At 44.7% G+C, this 18,141-nt stretch overlaps 1 protein-coding gene across 6 annotated transcripts in view; it reads left to right on the top strand.

Annotated features, from left to right (window-relative positions):
- Positions 1 to 18,141, top strand: part of syne1b (spectrin repeat containing, nuclear envelope 1b) — a 71,614-nt gene that overhangs the window by 25,243 nt on the left and 28,230 nt on the right. For all 6 annotated transcript variants that reach the window (XM_034577006.1, XM_034577005.1, XM_034577002.1 and 3 more), the window contains 44 exons: positions 121 to 274; positions 376 to 1,001; positions 1,126 to 1,305; positions 1,400 to 1,550; positions 1,661 to 1,819; positions 2,140 to 2,322; positions 2,439 to 2,540; positions 2,667 to 2,870; positions 2,975 to 3,182; positions 3,443 to 3,555; positions 3,654 to 3,859; positions 3,945 to 4,094; positions 4,209 to 4,500; positions 4,591 to 4,763; positions 4,882 to 5,191; positions 5,569 to 5,733; positions 5,883 to 6,239; positions 6,371 to 6,507; positions 6,746 to 6,923; positions 7,023 to 7,205; positions 7,313 to 7,456; positions 7,886 to 8,041; positions 8,757 to 8,921; positions 9,014 to 9,186; positions 9,338 to 9,491; positions 9,677 to 9,820; positions 10,007 to 10,171; positions 10,312 to 10,629; positions 10,784 to 10,939; positions 11,151 to 11,321; positions 11,427 to 11,753; positions 11,848 to 12,000; positions 12,093 to 12,260; positions 12,343 to 12,519; positions 12,636 to 12,782; positions 12,863 to 12,988; positions 13,262 to 13,438; positions 13,674 to 13,939; positions 14,183 to 16,343; positions 16,465 to 16,802; positions 16,910 to 17,054; positions 17,136 to 17,354; positions 17,487 to 17,755; positions 17,880 to 18,045. In XM_034577006.1, coding sequence (XP_034432897.1) covers positions 121 to 274; positions 376 to 1,001; positions 1,126 to 1,305; positions 1,400 to 1,550; positions 1,661 to 1,819; positions 2,140 to 2,322; positions 2,439 to 2,540; positions 2,667 to 2,870; positions 2,975 to 3,182; positions 3,443 to 3,555; positions 3,654 to 3,859; positions 3,945 to 4,094; positions 4,209 to 4,500; positions 4,591 to 4,763; positions 4,882 to 5,191; positions 5,569 to 5,733; positions 5,883 to 6,239; positions 6,371 to 6,507; positions 6,746 to 6,923; positions 7,023 to 7,205; positions 7,313 to 7,456; positions 7,886 to 8,041; positions 8,757 to 8,921; positions 9,014 to 9,186; positions 9,338 to 9,491; positions 9,677 to 9,820; positions 10,007 to 10,171; positions 10,312 to 10,629; positions 10,784 to 10,939; positions 11,151 to 11,321; positions 11,427 to 11,753; positions 11,848 to 12,000; positions 12,093 to 12,260; positions 12,343 to 12,519; positions 12,636 to 12,782; positions 12,863 to 12,988; positions 13,262 to 13,438; positions 13,674 to 13,939; positions 14,183 to 16,343; positions 16,465 to 16,802; positions 16,910 to 17,054; positions 17,136 to 17,354; positions 17,487 to 17,755; positions 17,880 to 18,045 — 10,816 coding nt within the window. The remainder of the gene's footprint in view (positions 1 to 120; positions 275 to 375; positions 1,002 to 1,125; positions 1,306 to 1,399; positions 1,551 to 1,660; positions 1,820 to 2,139; positions 2,323 to 2,438; positions 2,541 to 2,666; positions 2,871 to 2,974; positions 3,183 to 3,442; positions 3,556 to 3,653; positions 3,860 to 3,944; positions 4,095 to 4,208; positions 4,501 to 4,590; positions 4,764 to 4,881; positions 5,192 to 5,568; positions 5,734 to 5,882; positions 6,240 to 6,370; positions 6,508 to 6,745; positions 6,924 to 7,022; positions 7,206 to 7,312; positions 7,457 to 7,885; positions 8,042 to 8,756; positions 8,922 to 9,013; positions 9,187 to 9,337; positions 9,492 to 9,676; positions 9,821 to 10,006; positions 10,172 to 10,311; positions 10,630 to 10,783; positions 10,940 to 11,150; positions 11,322 to 11,426; positions 11,754 to 11,847; positions 12,001 to 12,092; positions 12,261 to 12,342; positions 12,520 to 12,635; positions 12,783 to 12,862; positions 12,989 to 13,261; positions 13,439 to 13,673; positions 13,940 to 14,182; positions 16,344 to 16,464; positions 16,803 to 16,909; positions 17,055 to 17,135; positions 17,355 to 17,486; positions 17,756 to 17,879; positions 18,046 to 18,141) is intronic.

Below are 18,141 nucleotides of genomic sequence, written 5' to 3' on the forward strand. Positions count from 1 at the left end.
AGATTGTTGCAGCAGTGACTCTGTAAAACAATAGATAAATAGAACGAGATTGAATAAACCATCTTTATAAACATCTCAATATAAATACTGACTCCACTGTGCTGCAATTTTGTCCCACAGAGTCAAAGAGCTTCAGAACCATCTCTCTCTGGTGGAGCAGTTTGACCAGGCCCTGCTTAAATTCTCCCAATGGAGTGAGACCATGCTCTCAAACCTGCACTCAACTTCTCAAATCAACATTGGCAACCTGCAGTCTCCTACTGCACAAATAAAGGTACGATATATGCAGAATTAGTTTTTTTGTTTTAAAACAAGTCTATATAAAGTTGGTGTGGACATGAATAGAGCAACATCTGATTGTCTTGCGGTTGACAGGAAACCCAGGGGGCCTTACAGAAACAGTCCAGTGTGAGACAGAGCTTGGAGCAGCAGACTGAGAAGCTCTGTCAGTTCTGTGAGCCCGGTGATGCACAGCAGCTCCGCAGCAGAGCAGAAAGCTGTCTGCAGCCCTACCTGGAAGCCCGGCACGTAGCCGAGCTGCAGTTAGAGTGTCTGGAGAGGCTTGAGGCTTTTCTGCAGACCCACGGTGTGGTTTCAGGGATGCTGCGGGGCCTGCGGCAGACTGTGGAGAGTGCTGGGAGCTGGGATCGTGGAAGAGTAGAGGAGCTGCAGCAGGAACTGGCCACAATTGTCCCAGATATCGGCCAGCTTGAGACTCAGGCCGTCAATCTGGACAGTAGCCTCTGTAAAAGCCATCTCCACATCGGTGCAGACGAGGGGTCTCGGAGGTCATGTCGTATGCTGGCGGATTCACTCAGTGCTGAGCTGGATACAGTGAGGAACCTGCTCGGTACGAAACAGAGTGAGGCAGAGGCTCTCGGGGCTCTGTGGACCTCTTTTAGGCAGAGGAAAGAACAGCTCCTGAAAGCTGTGGAGGACATCGAAGAAAAAGCAGATCACCAGAGCTTCAAAGAGCCCAGCCTGCATGCTCTACAACAGAGGTAAAGCAATATAATGTCAATCATATAATTCTCTGGAGTTCTAACCATTTTTAGTATTACCAAATAAGGATGAGTGCATACAAGAATGTCCACAGCAGCATTGTATTATCTGTATTTTATTCAGGCTAAGGTTCTTCAATCAGCTGGAGGATGAACTGCAGTCTCACCAGCATGAGGAGCAGTGGCTGAGGGACAAGGGAAACCAGCTGGCCCAGAGAGACGCAGAGTTTGCCGGGGAGGTGCTGAGGGAAATCAGCTTGCTGGAGAACACGTGGGAGGACACCAAGAAGCTCATCACAGAGAGGTGAGTTTACTTTTTAACACTCCAAAGAGCCTGCTAGCATGTTTGTTTACATATAAACTTGAATTGGGGATATACTTCTCTCTTTCTTCAACAGACAGGAGCAATGCACTGTTATTGTAGAGCTCATGAGAGAATACCAAACCCACAAAACCTCCATCAGCAGCATCATTGAGAGCACTGAGCCTCTGGTTGACATAAGCTCTGTTCTGAAGGACCACGAGGAAACCAAGAGGTCACTAAGCAAGGTCAGAATTAATGTCAAATATATATTTTATCAGTATATTTGAGGATGTGGCTGATCGGAAATGTCTTGAAATGTTTGTGTTCATTACACTTGTGTTGGCTCCATTTCTAGCACGAGGCAGTGAAGACAGAGATGAACAGTAAACAACATGAGCTGGACCAGTTTTCCAGCAAAGGAAAACAACTAGTGATTGAGCTGAAGAAGATCCCAGACTGCGACCCTGAACTGATGAAAAAGGATATGGAGAAGCTTGTGGATCAGTGGTTGGATGTAAGTCTGACTACAATCACGATGTGTCATTAGAGTTTATATAATTTTAACATTTTGACAGGTTTATCTTTTAACGTATATCCTCTGAAATTGTCATGTTGCTTCATATTCTCACACCAAATGTTGTAAAAAATGTCGGATACTCTCACAAGTTCAAATGACCACACTTCTGTCCACACCACATGTTAAAGTAAATTCAGAATAAAAATAATCTAAATTGCCATGTCTATAAATATTTCTAAATCAAACAGCAACACAACATAGATTTTAGTAAACTTGCAACACAGAGTAAGAATTTGTGACTTGAATCCTCTCCTCAGGTGTCTGAGAAAATAGAAGACAACATTGATCGCCTGAATCAGAGTTTGGCTCTGTGGGATGAAGTGCGTAAAATCAGCGAGGATATTGAGAGCTGGACAAGCAGCTGCGGGATTGAACTGAACGAAAGCCTGAACAACCTCAACGACAGTCAGAAGTTGATGGAAAGGCTCTCAATGTTACAGGTATGAGTTCAGATTTGATACTAGAACCTCAGTGCTTATCTTAGAGATAAAACAAAATAAAACAAAAATAAGAAAACAACTCAGAAGACTGTCCATGTTTTTTGATACATCCACAGGCGGAAATGGGTGAGAAGGAGCAGAAACTTGAAACACTGCAGAGCAAAGTGTCAGAGCTGAAGAAGTCCAGTCAAAGCCAAGAGACTCCTGCTAAATTACAGGTATTCATTATGAATATAATCTTGTAATTATTTGTTCTAAATGATTATTCTTTATTTCACAGTAGATACAACAATTACACTCATTGGCCATAATGCACCCACAAAACTTTGACTCTACCTCTTCAGGTGCTAGAGAATGACCTGCGGAAGAAGATCAGCACTGTTCAGAAGCTGCATGAGCAGGCCCGAGGAAACCTCATGGACTTCAGTTTCCAAAGGAAACAGTTAGAGGACTACATCTCACAGATGTCTGCTTGGCTGAAAAGTATGGAGGATTCTCTGGTTTCTTCTCCTGCTGGATCAGATCCTGAGGACATCTGCAGAGTGAAGGTACATTGTTACTCATAATCAGCCCTGCTTTTCTTATAAATATCAGAGATGAGAATTGAACGAAGCAAATCAACTTTTTAAAAATATTTTGTATGTTTTTGAAGGACCTTCAGAAAGAGCTGCAAAATCAACAGGGGAGCATTGACTCCACCAGAGAGAGCCTCAACACCCTGTGCAGAAAATATCCCTCCGAAGAACTGGCTGGTCTGGGTTCAGCACTCACTGATCTCATCAAGACGTATGAGTCTGTGAACCAGCTTTCTGCCAGAACGCTGGCATCACTGCAGAACTGTCTTCAGCAGCAGTTCAATGGTGAGAAATCTGAAAAACAAATGAAGAAAATGCGTAATTTCAAGTAGTAATTTGATGCGGATGTAGTTTCAAATGTTCAAACAGTGTATTTATATATTCTACAATATTTCACAAGTAACGTCTGGCTTCATATTCCTTTTCCTCTCTTAGATTTTTAAAGGGAGGATATGTATTTATAATGAGTGTACATTTCTTTGTTTTCTATTGCTTCTGTTTGAGTCTACACCACATTTTATTTTTATTTTTACTTTGCTCCTCAGACCTGGTTCAGGAGTTTCATCGCTGGCTTTCAGAGCAGAGGGAGATAGTGAAAGAATGCTCTGACCGATCTGGAGACACTCAAATCGTGGAACGCAAACTACAGAAACTAAAGGTAAAGCTAGTTGCCTAAGTGCTTGGAATAGCTGGAGTTCAGTACTTGAAACCATACAAGACCATTCAAAGCTAAAAGTGATTTGGATTATTTGTCAGGGCGCCATGGATCGTGTGGAGGAGGGTGAGGTCCGTCTTACACAGGTCTGTGAGGAAGGAGAGAAGCTCCTGCTCCACCTTCCCAAAGCCAGTGCTGGGCAGGTCCAGCAGCACCTTTCCTCCATCCAGCAGGACTGGGACAGCTTTGTGGAGCAGTGCAGACAGAACCAACAGATCCTGGAGGACAGTGCTTCCCTCATGAAGGGGTAAAACACTCACACATGAACCAGTTCTGTAAAACGCTTTGTAAACCCTCCATTTATAAATATGCTATTTTTTTATTCCGTGTAGATTTGAGGGTCGCCTTAAGAAGCTGAGGTGGTGGTTGGAACATATGGAAAAGAGGATGACCACGGATTTGATGGAAGCCAAGCAGCGTGGTCCGGAAAAAGCTGTTCTCGAGCAAGTGGAGGAATATCAGCAGGAGGTGCTCAAAGAAAGGTGCTTCTACTTTGAGTGTTTGCTAAGGAATTAAAATAGGCCTTTTATGATTGAGTCTGATTTCCCTGTTCATACATCAAATCAAATTTAAAGATTTGGCTTCTTTCCATTCAGGGATTCATTTGAGCGCTTAGGTCAGGAGGGCCAGGCACTAAACGAAGGTGGGCGAGGTGACGGTAGTGAGACGAGGGTGTCAGCTCAGCTGCAGTCACAGCACCAGGCCTTGCTGAGGCGTGTGAGAGAGCGGTTACGCAGCTGCCAGCTCACTCTACAGGAGCAACAAGCCTTTGAAGAGACGCTGCAGGCGACCTGGAACTGGCTTAATGGGGTCCAGGAGCGCCTGGCTTCACTGAACAGCACAGTTGGCAATAAAGAGACCCTGGAGAAAAGGCTTGGTCTTGTACAGGTCAGTGAATAATGTATTAAGGCATTAAAACTGTGAAATGTTAGTTTTTTGTCTCTATTTGCTGTAAAAAACGTTTTTCTGTAAATGCAGGATATCCTACTAATGAAAGGTGAAGGTGAGGTGAAGCTGAACATGACAGTAGGAAAAGGAGAACAGGTACTGAAGCACAACAGAATGGAGGGACAGGAGGCCATTTGTTCACAACTCCAGAGCCTGAAGGATGCCTGGGCCAATATGTTGATGACTTCAATGAGCTGCCACAGGTAGGAAATGTGTCTTCTTCTGGTGTCCTGAAATCTGTTATGGGACGGGGATTATTAACAGGGACAGCAGAGTTCACCCAGAGTAACATGTTTAATAATATCTTATCATTGTCTGCAGTCGTCTGGAGTGGACCGTGGCCCAGTGGACCAGCTTTCAGGAAAATAAGGGCCAGATGCAGCAGTGGATGGAGTCAGTAGAGCAGGAGGTGGGGATGACTCTGCCTCAGCAGCCTGGCCTCAAAGAGAAGTCCGCTTTGCTCGAACGCCTCAGAGCCATCCAGGCTGATGTGGACGCTCACGCCGGAGCACTGTCACGCCTAGCAGACAAGGCGGTGGAGATGCACGAGAAAACTGGCGACCAGACCTTTGGGCCAGAATCGAGGGCAGAGCTCAACGCACATTTCGCTGATATCGCAGCTGTTGTCAAGGTGATCTAGATACAGGCATAAGTTAATTTGCAAATACCTGCTGAACCCTATGATTAATTAAGGAAAACAGGACCAGGCACAAAGAATCTGCAGATGGGAGACATTAAAGAACGCCCTCACAGGGCAGATACTTAGTGTCGTGGGGCAGTTTTGTGGCAAGGTGGAATAAATTGCCCCAATTAGAGACTGTTATATATTATACAACGTGGGCCAATATAGTAGTATATTAAATAGTAAAATGAATGCTCAAAAATGTAAAGGTTACAAACTCCCATCAAATTCATTTTGGCTCAAATACAATTTTACACATTCATAAATACACAGTACCTCATTCTTATCCAGTACTTAGTGTTTATGTCTTTTTTTTGTCACCAAAGGGTAAAGTGCAGTCCATGCAAAACGTTGTGTCTGAGCATGAGCAGTATCTTGATGCTGTGAGAGACTTCAATGACTGGCTCGTCTCAGCTAAAGAGGAACTGCAGCGCTGGTCGGACCTGTCAGGAAACTCAGTCTCTGTTAAAAGAAAGCTGTCCAAGGTCCAGGTAAGAAACTTCAAGTGATTCTACTTCTGAAAAATCATCTGTTTGTAGCAAATAAGTGCAAACAAAAAAACCTGCTTTTGAGATAGCACTATTACGAACTCATAACTTTTTTGTGTGGCAGAAGTTACAAAAACATTTTCCCTTTCCAGGAGTTGCTCGACTCCAAGCAGCGCGGCAGAGAGAGGCTGAACCGGGTTCAAAGATGTGGGGCAGTGGCGAGAGATCACACTGGCTCAGGGGGCTACGAGGCTATGGAGCGAGAGGAAGCAGCCTTGGTGTCATCATGGGAACAGTGGGAGCGTGGAGCGCTGCAGACGCGGGCCAGTCTGGAGACCGCCCTCTCCCAGATAGCCAGCTCTGAACAAGAGTTCAACAGCCTGTCGGCACAGCTGGAGCATGACCTGCGGGACTTCAGCCGTCAGCTGCAAGAATGGCGTCTACGGTTGGCCAGTGTAGGGGGAACGAATGATGGAGAAGAGGCTGTTAAAAGGTGGCAGATGGCAAAGGTTGGTCTCTGCTTAGTTTAGCTACAATAGTAAGACAAGAGTTAGTGGAAGTGAACTATAAAATAAAATGTTGGTGTTATTTCATTTTTTTGTCGTCAATAATCACTTCATGTGATCTGCTTTCCATCCAGGACACTTTGGAGGAACTTGTCAAAGCTGAGCCAGTGTCTGATAGTCTGAAGACTCTGCTCAATGATCTGTGCCGGTTCTCCAGAGATATGGGAGCTCAGTCTGAGAGAGTGTCTGCTCTCATTAAGGAATACAACAGGTGAGAGGTGACATTATGAAGTACATAGTGCTAAATGCAAAAATGATAACCACACGATGAAAACTACCATCTGAGACTGATTCATAATTTAGGTTGTTCTGGGTTGTGTTGCAGGGTAAAAGTATTTCTATTTTCCTGATCACACTTAGATAAATGAATGGAGCCCTTAATTCATTAATAATAATATTTGCTGTATGAAGACAAAATTACTTTTTTTCCCCTTCTGTCTTGTTCCAAGTCTGAGTCTCTTGGCGTCCAGGGAGTGCCTGAACAAAGAGAAGCTGCTGGACCAAGGTTTCCGATCAGCCTTCAGAGAGTTCCAGCAGTGGTTGGTCAATGCCAAAATCAATACGGCCAAGTGCTTTGACGTGCCTCAAAATCTCAACGAGGCCGCATCGAGCTTGCAGAAGATTCAGGTGAAGAACTCAAAGTCAACGACCTGAAACCGACTTACACTCACTTCTGGTTTTATACTGCATGCTTGAGTGTCCTCGTCCGCCTCTCTCTCTTCTCAGGAATTTCTAAGTGACAGAGAGCAAGGTCAGTCAAAGCTGAATGCTGTGGTTGTGAACGGTGAGCTCATCTCGAGCATCGCAGGAAAAGACAAAGTTGATGCAGTTCGGGCCAAAATGAACACTGCCAGAGACGACTGGAAAAACATGATGTCTAACCTGCACAACAGAGAAGCGAACCTACAAGTAAGCAACTGAACATGTTGGGCCATATTGCCATTCCCATTATAGAAACCTGCAGTGTATAAATATATTAGAAATCTTAACCATGTATATTGTCCTGTGTGTTTCAGAACCTTTTGTCTCAGATGAAGGATTTTGAGGCCTGTGCTGAGCCCCTTCAGGACTGTCTGAATGCGACAGACCTGGCTGTTCAGGAGAGCAGCACGAGGCTTCACGATCTCACAGCCAAGAAGTCAGAGCTTCACAAGCTACAGGTAACGATGTCCAAAACTCCACTGGTCTTCAAAACGCTCCTCATGTTCAAAACAGACATGTGCCGCAACCATTCAAACCATCAATCAACCATTCCATTCCAAATCCCTTCTACGCTTCTGTTACTGTGTTTTAGCCTCTGAAGCACTGCCAAGAACTTATGCTAACTGCCAGTAGCTTGCTGTGCCATCTTTCTGCTGCTTTTTGCTATTCTCATATCTTCTTATTTTTTAGAAATTGTCTATCAGCTATTTCCAGGGACCTTGATGGCACGTCATGACCGCCGACAGTAACACCGGCCAAATATTCCATTCTCTTTTCTTTTCGCCATGTTGCCATCGCTAACCCCACAGTCTGTTTCTGACGTCGACTGTCTTATATCTCTGTGTGTGCTTGCTTGCCTCTTTGATAACCTGCTTGTGCTCTTCCAGTCTGTGCTTGAGGAGTTAGCCTCTCACGAGGTTCAGCTGAACAGGCTGAAAGAGAAGGCCCAGCTGCTGTGGGATGAACAGGCGGCCGGCAAGGGTTTTGTGCACCGTGTCTCGCAACTCTCTGCTCAGTACCTTGCTTTAACCAACCTGACCAAGGTACAGTAATGCTTTCCAATCTGCCTGTGCACTGGGGCTTTTCTGGGGGTAGGGCTGGAGAGGAGACAGAGGCACTAGACTGGATTGAGCTCTGATTTAACATTGTTTTAAGGTGGAGAACAGCAAAGGTACTAACTCAACATATTTAAAAACAGGGCCTGACCGATGTGGACTTTTGTTGCCATTGCTGATAATGATATTAGGGATTAAAACATTTCTGATACCGATATATTAGCCAATATCTATTTAATGAGGCAACGATTCCTAAGAGGTCATTATCAAACCCTTATGACATAGAAATGAATGATAAACTTTATTATAAATAACTTGAACTTGAACTAAGAAAATAAACAATGTTTTTATGTAAAATCTAAACTTGAATGCATATTTTTTCTGTATTGTTTATTCTGTAAAATGGTTTTCATATTGGCACATTCTGACAAACATAAAGGCCGATAGAAATATGTCTGTAAAAGCCTCATATCGGCAGATTTTTATTGGACAACAGATAAATAAGTCGGCTCTAATTATAAACTCATGTCTTTCTTTTGTTACTGTAAGTCTTACACATTTGAAACAAGGGAATCTGTTGCATTACAAGAAAACTGTTTGTCTCTAATAAATTATGTCTGTAATCTGTGCAATCATCAGGTTGAGCCGACTGTGAATTCCATCTTTAAAACCCATTGTGATAATGTTCGGATTATGTTTGCAGGAGAAGGCGTCTCGGATCGATCGAATAGTCACTGAGCACCAGCTCTTCTCTCAAGGGTTAAAGGAGCTTCAGAACTGGGTGTCTGACACCAGCCACATGCTGCAGACTTACTGTGCCCCCACTGCTGACAAAAACGTTCTTGATAGCAGGATGATCAAGCTGGAGGTAGAACAAGTCACTGGCAGTTTTCAAATTTTAGAGTCATCACCATTAATAGCTAGTTTAGGTTACTGATGAACCTGTGATTGCTGCACCAGGCCTTGCTGACCGCTCGTCAGGAAAAGGAGATCCAGCTGAAGATGCTGATCACAAGAGGAGAGTCCGTTCAGAGGAACACGTCAGCTGAGGGAGTTCCTGTGGTCCAAAAACAAATACAGGAGCTAAAAGACTCCTGGGATGCTCTGCTCTCCGCTTCGATTCAGTGCAAAAGGTTTGTTGTCTACCACAAGTTAAACACTTAAAACGTGTTTCAAATATCCTTATGGTAGCTTCATAGCTAGTGTCCACAAAATATTATTTATTGTAACAAATGATTGTATCATTGTCTGACTTTGCCGTACTGGACTTTTTAAAATTGACAGTCAGCTGGAGGGTTCCCTGTCTCAGTGGACCAGTTATCAGGAGGATGTACGACAGTTTGTGGCCTGGGTTGAAGGCGTGGAGGAGAGTCTTGACCCCTCTGATAAACAGTGTCCAGAGATGAGAGACAAAACTACTAATCTGAGCAGGTCCAAGGTACTGTAATCTTCTGTTTTATGTATTATTTACAAAGACCTAAATATGAATTTTATAGTCTTTTTGATACTAAATGCACTAATATTTACATGTGATAAAAATGAGTTGTGAGGGTTTGTGAAATCTTAATTTGAATTTATGCACAGTTGATTGATGAAGTTACTCAACCTTTCCTGCTCTTTTAGTTGCTGCATGAAGAAGTTCTGAGCCACAGCAGCCTCCTGGACACAATCACTGCAAAGAGTGCCAGTATTGCTGAGAACTATGTAGCTCAAATGGAGCTCCAAGATCTGCAAGAGCGCTACAACACCATCAAAGACAATGCCATGGTAACAAGGAGCAGAATTAACAAAACATCCGGCAGTGGATCTTAATTTAAACACATTTCAGCTTCAGTATTTTTCTGATTGTTTACATTTCTGAAACTCTTTATATATACTGTTTGCATACCTGTGCAAAAACATTTACAAAATATATCAGTTACAATTGAATCCTTATCCTCACCGTTTCCTCAGAGGGCAGTAGGCAAAGCAGAGGAGCTGGTGAAATCCCACCAGGAGTATCAGCGGGGTCTCCATGCGTTTGAGGACTGGCTGGAAGAGGAACAAGAGAAGCTTGGCTGCTACACACAGCTGGAGGGGGATGTTGATATGCTGGAGGAGACTCTACAGAAGCTGCAGGTTTGAAAAACGATCTGTGTAGGAATGTTGTAAATGATACTAATATTAAAATGTATTTCTATTACCCATGCATGGCCTGAAGTACTGCTCTACATAATAATATACTGTATATAATAATATTTGAACTTGTGTTACTCCAGGAACTGCAGCTGCACTGTACAGAGGGCCAGGCTCTGCTGAACACAATACTGGTGAGTCGAGAACTGGTCATTCCTTTGGGACTCCCTCAGACTGAAGACCGAGCGCTAGAGACCCTGCAGCAGGAGTGGAGGTTGTACCAAGGCCGGCTGGCCGACACCCGGGCTCAGCTCAACAGTGCTCTGGCCAAACTGCGGCAGATGGAACAGAAGTTCCATCATCTTGACAGCTGGTTAAAGGGCATGGAGACCAAAGCACAACTGCGTAGCCATCGGAGGTCTGACCTCACCACTAAAGATGCTCAGCTCCAGCTGATAAAGGTTGGTGTTTTAACATTGTGCAAATCTGCATAATTATGTTCATTTTGCATTTTTATCATCCAGTTCCCTCAATTTTCAATGTTGTTGCAAGACATTTTCTGAAAATATAATATAATGAATTTAATTGTCTCATGAATGATGCTTATGTCATCAGAGCTGGCAGGAGGAGGTGCTGGTTTATCAAGAGGAGATGGAGGGCCTCAGTCTTCTGGCTCAGCAGGTTCTTGATGAAACTCACATAAGCAGCCGGATCAGCACCAGAGCCACTCAGATCACAGCCCGCTACCATGCTCTACTTCTGCATTTACTGGTAACGCCTCCTTGAACACAGCACACAGTATGACAGTAACACACAGCTGTGTATATTGATTATACCTGTACAGTAGTTGAATACATGCTTGTTTATATGTTTGTCTTGGCTTCTTTAAACATATTGAAATGGTCTCTATTGTTTAAAATCTTTCATTAAATCTCGGTGAAAAGATTAAGACTTTGCTTTATCATCTACCTCTGTTTTGCAGGAGACGATCAAACAGCTGCACAAGGAAGTGTCTTGCATTGAAGAGGCACAGTGTGTTTTCAGGACGTTCTCAGACTGGCTCAGCGCAGCTCAGAACAACTTCAGCACTGTGGCTATAAGTGTTGACGTAGTTGACCGATTCGCCATGGAGAGAAAGATGAAGAAACTAGAGGTACTCTCATATGACTTTTGTATATTATTATCTAACCATTCATAGTTCTAGACTCCTAAATCTTTTAAATGACTAAAGCTTAATACAAGCCCATGTGTCTTTCAGGCTCTCCAGCTTGACATGGAGCAGGGTCACAATTACCTCAAGACAATGAGGGAGAAGACGGAGCGAGCCATGGCGTTCTTGGAGGAGCATGAAGCAGAGCAGCTAAAGGAGGAGGTGGACACGCACCTCTTCCAACTCGAGGAGTTGATGACAGCTCTGCGCACAGAGCACAGCTCACTAGAGAAATGTATCTCGCTCTCTAAAGATTTTATGGATAAATACAAGGGCCAGGCCCAGTGGGTGATGGAGACCAAGAACCTTCTAGCATCAAGTGTAGAGCCTAAAGCTGAGCTCTACCAGAAGAAGGCTCAGCTAGCAAAGTACAAGGTAACTTAGCATTGGTTCATGCATTTCTCTTGAAAACACAGTGATAATAGTGAATTTTTCACTGCAGTATTTTGTTCCATTTTCATATTTGCAGACGATCCAGCAGACAGTGCAGTCCCATGAGTCAGCAGTGAAATCTGTCATTGAGAAAGGAGAGGCCCTGCTCGACACAGTCCACGACCCAACTATAAGTGACAACATGAAAAAGTTGCAGGCTGACTACCAAGACATCTGCTTGGCAACAAAGGTGTGTTACTGTATAGTGTTATTCTGTTTGTGCAATTTTTGTGTTTGAAATTACCAGTAGATAATATCACATTCCTTTCTGTTGTGGTTCAGACACAGGTCCAGAATCTTGTGGAGTGGGTCAAGGAGCACGAGGATTACAACAGCGAGTTGCAAGAGGCTGAGAAATGGCTTTTACAGATGTCCAGTAGGCTCGTCACTTTTGACTCCATGCAGACCGGCAGTATGGAGATGGCCACTCAGCAACTTGCCCGACAAAAGGTGACATTTTGTGTCCCAGTCGTACACATTCCTTACTGCTCGTGATCGGTTATTTTTTAAATACCTGAGTGTTCTTTTTCAGGCAATCATGGAGGAGATTGCCAGTTTTGAGGAGCGTCTCACAAGCTTGAAGCAGAAAGGAGAGGGTCTTGTTGCCAGCTGTACAGACCAAGTTCAAGCTAAGATCAGTCAACAAGTCCAGGCTCACCAGCAGGGAACCAGAGATAGCTACTCTGCCATTTGCAGCACTGCACAACGTGTGAGTAAAACAAGTCGACAAACACATGTCCATCCATTCGATCATTTTCAGAAAAACCTGGCTATTTGTTTTATGATAGAAAGATATTTAAGGTCTTACCTCACCTTGTTCTACAGGTGTATCAGAGTCTAGACCGGGAGTTGCAGAAACATGTCAACCATCAGGACACTCTCCAGCAGTGCCAGACCTGGCTCTCCGCAGTGCAGGAGGAGCTCCATCTGAACGATCAGGGACCGTCCGGTCTGCAGGAGGCTCTGAAGCAGGTCAATGACACACTCCTGGAATACAATGACAGCAACAAGTTGTTGTAATTTATTAACATTAATAATTTGTGCGTACACAGGCGAAGCACTACAGGGCCCTTCAGGAGCAGGCCAGCACTTACCTGGACTTGGTGTGTTCTGTGTGTGACCTGTCTGACGATGCTGTGAGAGTGACAGCTGCTGAGGTCCAGCAGGTCAAACTCACGGTCAGTTATTGTTACCTCCCTGTCCATTGTGCAACATAAAACACCCACTGTACGGATCTACTATCATAATAATTACTCATAAACACGTGTTTTTAATACATCAGACATTTTTTGGGTTATATGTTGACATATTACACATTGATAGATAAAGACATAGTGTATGTTGACAAATGAATGCTGGACTATGTAGCAGGCCATGCATTGTGATCTGTATCCATGAATACATAATCCTGCAAATATTCACTGCAGGGTGGCATAAATATGTTTTTGCAGATAGAGGAAAGGATGTCCAGTGCACAGGAGCTGTCAGAGGGTTGGAGAGAGATCAAGGAACAGAAACAAGATCTAACCAGCCTGTTCCAGGACATGGAGCAGCAGCTCCTCAGCCTCTCCAGGCGACCCGCAGAGCTGGAGACCAAGATAGCACAAAACATGCTGTCACAAGCCAAGGTAGGAAACCGTGTCACAACCACTGAGCCCCTGACAGGGCACACAAAGGAGAACTGTTTCTTAGTCATCCTCATTAAACATCTTACTTGCTTATTAAAACATGATTCTGTTGGTGACTGTGATATCACAATCTAATGGCACATTCTGGCATGGGTTGTGTGGGGATTAAAGAGACATCTGTTTTCCTATTTGGGTGTGTTTGTGGTAACCACTCGGTATATTGCTTGTCACACAGGACTGCAGCCAGCAACTGCAGTCCAAACAGAATATCCTGACCAAGATGACAGAAACTGTGAGCAGATTGACTGGTGGCCAGGAGTCTCCAGAGCATGCAGAGCTGCACCGTCTGAGCCATTCCTGGCTTGAGCTCTGTCACCAGGCCAACAAGCTGGAGAGCCAGAGGGAGGAGGATCTGCAGAGGTCTAAAGAATATCATGACTGTATCTCTGCGGTGGAGGCACTGTTCGAACAGGTGTCCAAAGAGTGGGACAACCTGGCCAGGTGTGTTTGTAATCATTTTCCATCACGTATTGCTTGTTTCTTGACAAGACTAAAGCCAAAAAGTATCTTCTTCCGTTACCTCATAGTCTTTTGAAAGGAAATGTATCGAAGATGTCACTGAAAATATCTCTGCAAATCCATTTGTTCAACTATGTAAATGTTGGGAAATTAATTAAGTTAATTTTTTTCATTGCAAAGATAAAATCTGTAATTGTTATTCTTCATCTTTTCTTTTTCACTCAGAACGGATGCTGAAAGTTCATCTCAGCACTTGGAGGCTTTACGGAAACTTGCAGTGACTCTGGAAGAACAAAAAGGAACTCTGGAGGACCTTAAGGATCAGAAACAGAAAGTCATCCATCATTTGAACTTGGATGATAAGGAGCTGGTAAAAGAGCAAATCAGCCACTTTGAGCAGAGATGGTCTCAAATGCAAAACCTGATTGAGAAGAAAGTACAGGACTCGGTGGTGACGCTAGAAGATATGAGCCAAGTAGAAGCGCGTCTAAGAGAAGCTCGGGACTGGGCAGAGGAGCAGCAGCCTGCCCTGTCTGAGGCCATGAAAATGAGTCCTCCTCCTGAGCTGGCTCAGAGCTTCCTGTTTGACCACCTGAGCATCTGCAGTGAGTTGGAGGCCAAGCAGCTCCTGCTGGCTCAAGCCATGGCTGATTCCGACAGGGTGCTCCCCCGGCTGGGCCTCAGTGAACGGCAGCATTTGCAACTGATGATTTCTGACACTCAGTCTGAGGTGGAATCTCTAAGTGTGAAAGTGGTGCAGCGCAGAAAGCACCTCAGCAAAGCTTTCACAGAGAGGACACAGTTCCTCATGGCTGTGGGTCAGTCAATTTCCTGGGTCCAGCAGAACGAGAAGAAGGCCCAGGCAGAGGAGTACATTGCCTTGTTACCTGATGACCTGGCCAAGCAGGTCCGAACATGCAGGAACATCCAAAGCAGTCTGAAGGCCTATCAGAGCGAGCTGACCTCCCTGTGGGCTCAGGGCAGGGATCTGATGAGGGATGCCAGCGAGGAAGAAAGGAATGAGATTCTCACAAAGTTACAGGAGCTGCAAAACATCTTTGACAAGACGTTACACAGATGTGGCCAGAAACTTCATGAGCTGGAAAAAGTGCTTGTCTCCAGAAAGTATTTCAAGACTGATCTTGAGAAAATATGTCTGTGGATAAAACAAGCTGATATAGTCACATTTCCTGAAGTAAATCTGATGGTTGGAGATGCTGAGTTGGAAGCTCAGCTTCTGAAGTATCAACTGATAGTTGAGCAGGCAATTGAATATGAGAACCTCCTCCTGATTGTACAAAGAGCGGGCCAGGAAATATTGCCCACTCTGAATGAAGTAGACCACTGCTATTTGGATGAGAAACTCAACACCCTCCCTCAACAATATAATAGCATATTGACATCAGGCAAAGAGAAACAGGAGAAAATCCAGCAGGCTATTCTTACAAGGAATGAGTACACATCTTTCATAGATGTCACTCATAAAGCACTGAAAGAGCTCGAGGAGCAGTTCAATACCCTTGGCACACAGCCTGTAGGCCTGCAAACAGAAGAAGTTGTCAGTTTGCAGAGTGAATACAAAGCCATTCAGGCAGATCTGAGCAACCTGGGTCTTGCTGTGAGTGAACTGAACCAGAAGAAGGAGGGATTTCGGAGCACAGGTCAACCATGGCGTCCAGAGGAAATGACACAACTTGTGAGCCTGTACAACGGCCTGAAGAGGCTGGTAGAACAGAAAATAGAGCATCTGGATGAAACCTTAGAGTCATTTGAGGACCATAAGGCGATGGCTATGCAAGTGGACTTTGAGTTAAAGGCCACAAAAGAGCAGCTGGTTAAAGTCAATGCAGAGACCCAGTCAGCTGAGGAGAGGTTGAAGAACTACCATACTCTGGCAGGGAGTCTCCAGAGTGCCAACTCTCACTTGTCGAGGCTCATGGAGCAGATGGACACTCTCGCACCCCGTGTGGACCAAGCAGCTCAAGATGCCTCTAAAGAGCAAGTGGTTCTGTGGCAAGAGGAGCTGCGCTCCTTGCAGGCTGCAGTCGGGGACCTGATAGAAGAGTGCGAGAACAGGTTTATTCAGAGTAAAGACTTTGAGACCGAGATGAAAAGGACCCTGGACTGGCTGCAGCAGGTCAGGGATGAGCTGGACTGTGCTGTGATTGTGGACGTGAGGGTGGAGAAGGTGCAGGAGGAGATCAGGAAGCAGCAAATCATGCAGGAGGAAGTGCAGTCCAGACTGAGGATTGTGGCTGCTCTCAGTAGCAGAGAGAATCAGAAGTATGTCAGTGCCAATGAGCTTGTCCCAGCCCACGTAGATACAAGCCTGGAGGAGATGGCAAAGCTGCAGGCCGACGTTCAAAAAGCTCTGAGCTCAAAACAGGTGGGACAATGTTATATTCTATAAAACATTCAAATTATACATTATAAATCATGAAATGCATGCTATTTGTTGGAGTTGACATGATATCTATGAATTAAACTTTAATTGTTTTTGTGCGAAGATTACTCTGGAGGAAGCCCTGGTGTTGTGTCAGAAGTACCACTTCAGGATGCAGTCAGCCTGTGAATGGCTGGAGGACGCCGTGTCCTTCCTGCAGCAAGCTAGCCTGGGTGTGGATGTGGAAAACTATGAAGAGTGTCTCCGGCAACAGAGTGACATCGTGTCCACGGAGCAGGAGTTCCTCAACCACCTGGAGGAATTGCAGACGCTGCTTCCACAGCTGGAGAACCTGGTCAACCCAGTAGCTAAAGAGCAGCTGCGTGTGAGCGTGGATTCGGCGAAGCAGAGAGGTGTGGAGGTCGGAGATCAGCTCCAGTGTCACCAGGATGTCCTTCAAAGGTAGTGAGAATGAAAGGGTGATGGTGCACATGTAATATACAGTAAATAGGTCGAATTGTTGTTCTTTTTGTTGCATTTAATTCTCTAAAATTTGAAATATTTTTTAGCTGTGTGATTCAGTGGAATTCCTACCAGGAGGCAAGGCAGACTGTCATTGAGCTCATGAACGAGGCTGAGAAGAAGCTGACTGAATTCTCCACTGCAAAGGCAGCCACAAGCCAAGAGGCTGAGGATAAGCTCTGCAGCCATCAGGTATAAAAAAGTCATTTTCCATTTATGAAAATGGTTGATGCTTCTATTATGCACTTAGTTTATTATCTCTTAATTGTCCAGTGCCTTGTATCACTGGTGAATGGCTTCCAAGAGAAACTGAGTGGTTTGGAGGAGCAAGCCTCTCAGCTGGAGCTGGTGGGGAGTGATGTCAGCAAGGCCACCATCAGTCGCTCGATGACCACCGTGTGGCAGCGTTGGACACGGCTACGCAGCGTGGCCCGCGGACAGGAGAGAGTGCTCGAGGACACAGCGCAGGAATGGAGGACTTTCAGGGAAAAGGTATAAAGGCAAACAATGTGAAAAGAAAATATGTTGTGCATAAATATATGATTATGTAAACACAAAAACATGTATATCACACAATATCGTGTTGAAATATACTATTAACTTTCTAAATTATCTTTTTTATAGATGGTGAAGGTGAGAGCGGTCTCTGATGAGCTCCAAAGTCGGTTCCCTGATACTGCCATTGAAAAGGCGTTGAAAGCCACACTGCAGTCTCTGTTGGACCAGCACGACCTGCTGAGCCAAGACTTGGAGAGAGAGCTCTCCTCTCTAATGCTGCTCCGCCAGTACGCCCTCAGCCTTTTGCACGATGTGGAAGTGCCCTCGCCGACAAGTGAACAGGAAGAGCTGCCCAGCCTGAAGGAGATCAGAGCTGTACAAGACCAGATGGAAAGGTAGTGAGACAAGGGCATGATTCATTTTTTGGGTTGTATTAATTCTAGTCACTTAGAATTCAAGTTAACCATATTTTGGCAAATCAGAGTTTGAGTAGAATCTTTTTTTTATCCTTGTCCCCAGCCTCCTGACACAGTCCAGGACTAAGCGAGCTCAAACTGCTCAGGAACTGAGGGACAGAGAGGAAGTAGAGAAGGAACTCAGTGTTGTGAAAGCCTGGATCCAGGAGACCAGGGAGCTTCTTCTCAATCCCACTCCAGACATTGATTCTCTGCTGCAGGAGCTTGAGGTATATCTGCCATGCAAAAAAGAGAAATACCATGTTTGTGAATATCCTACTGTCAACATTGATATTTGAGTATTATTGTTATTTAGGAGAAAGGCT

Source organism: Hippoglossus hippoglossus, chromosome 22 (genome assembly GCF_009819705.1).
Source record: "Hippoglossus hippoglossus isolate fHipHip1 chromosome 22, fHipHip1.pri, whole genome shotgun sequence".
Lineage (NCBI taxonomy): Eukaryota > Metazoa > Chordata > Actinopteri > Pleuronectiformes > Pleuronectidae > Hippoglossus > Hippoglossus hippoglossus.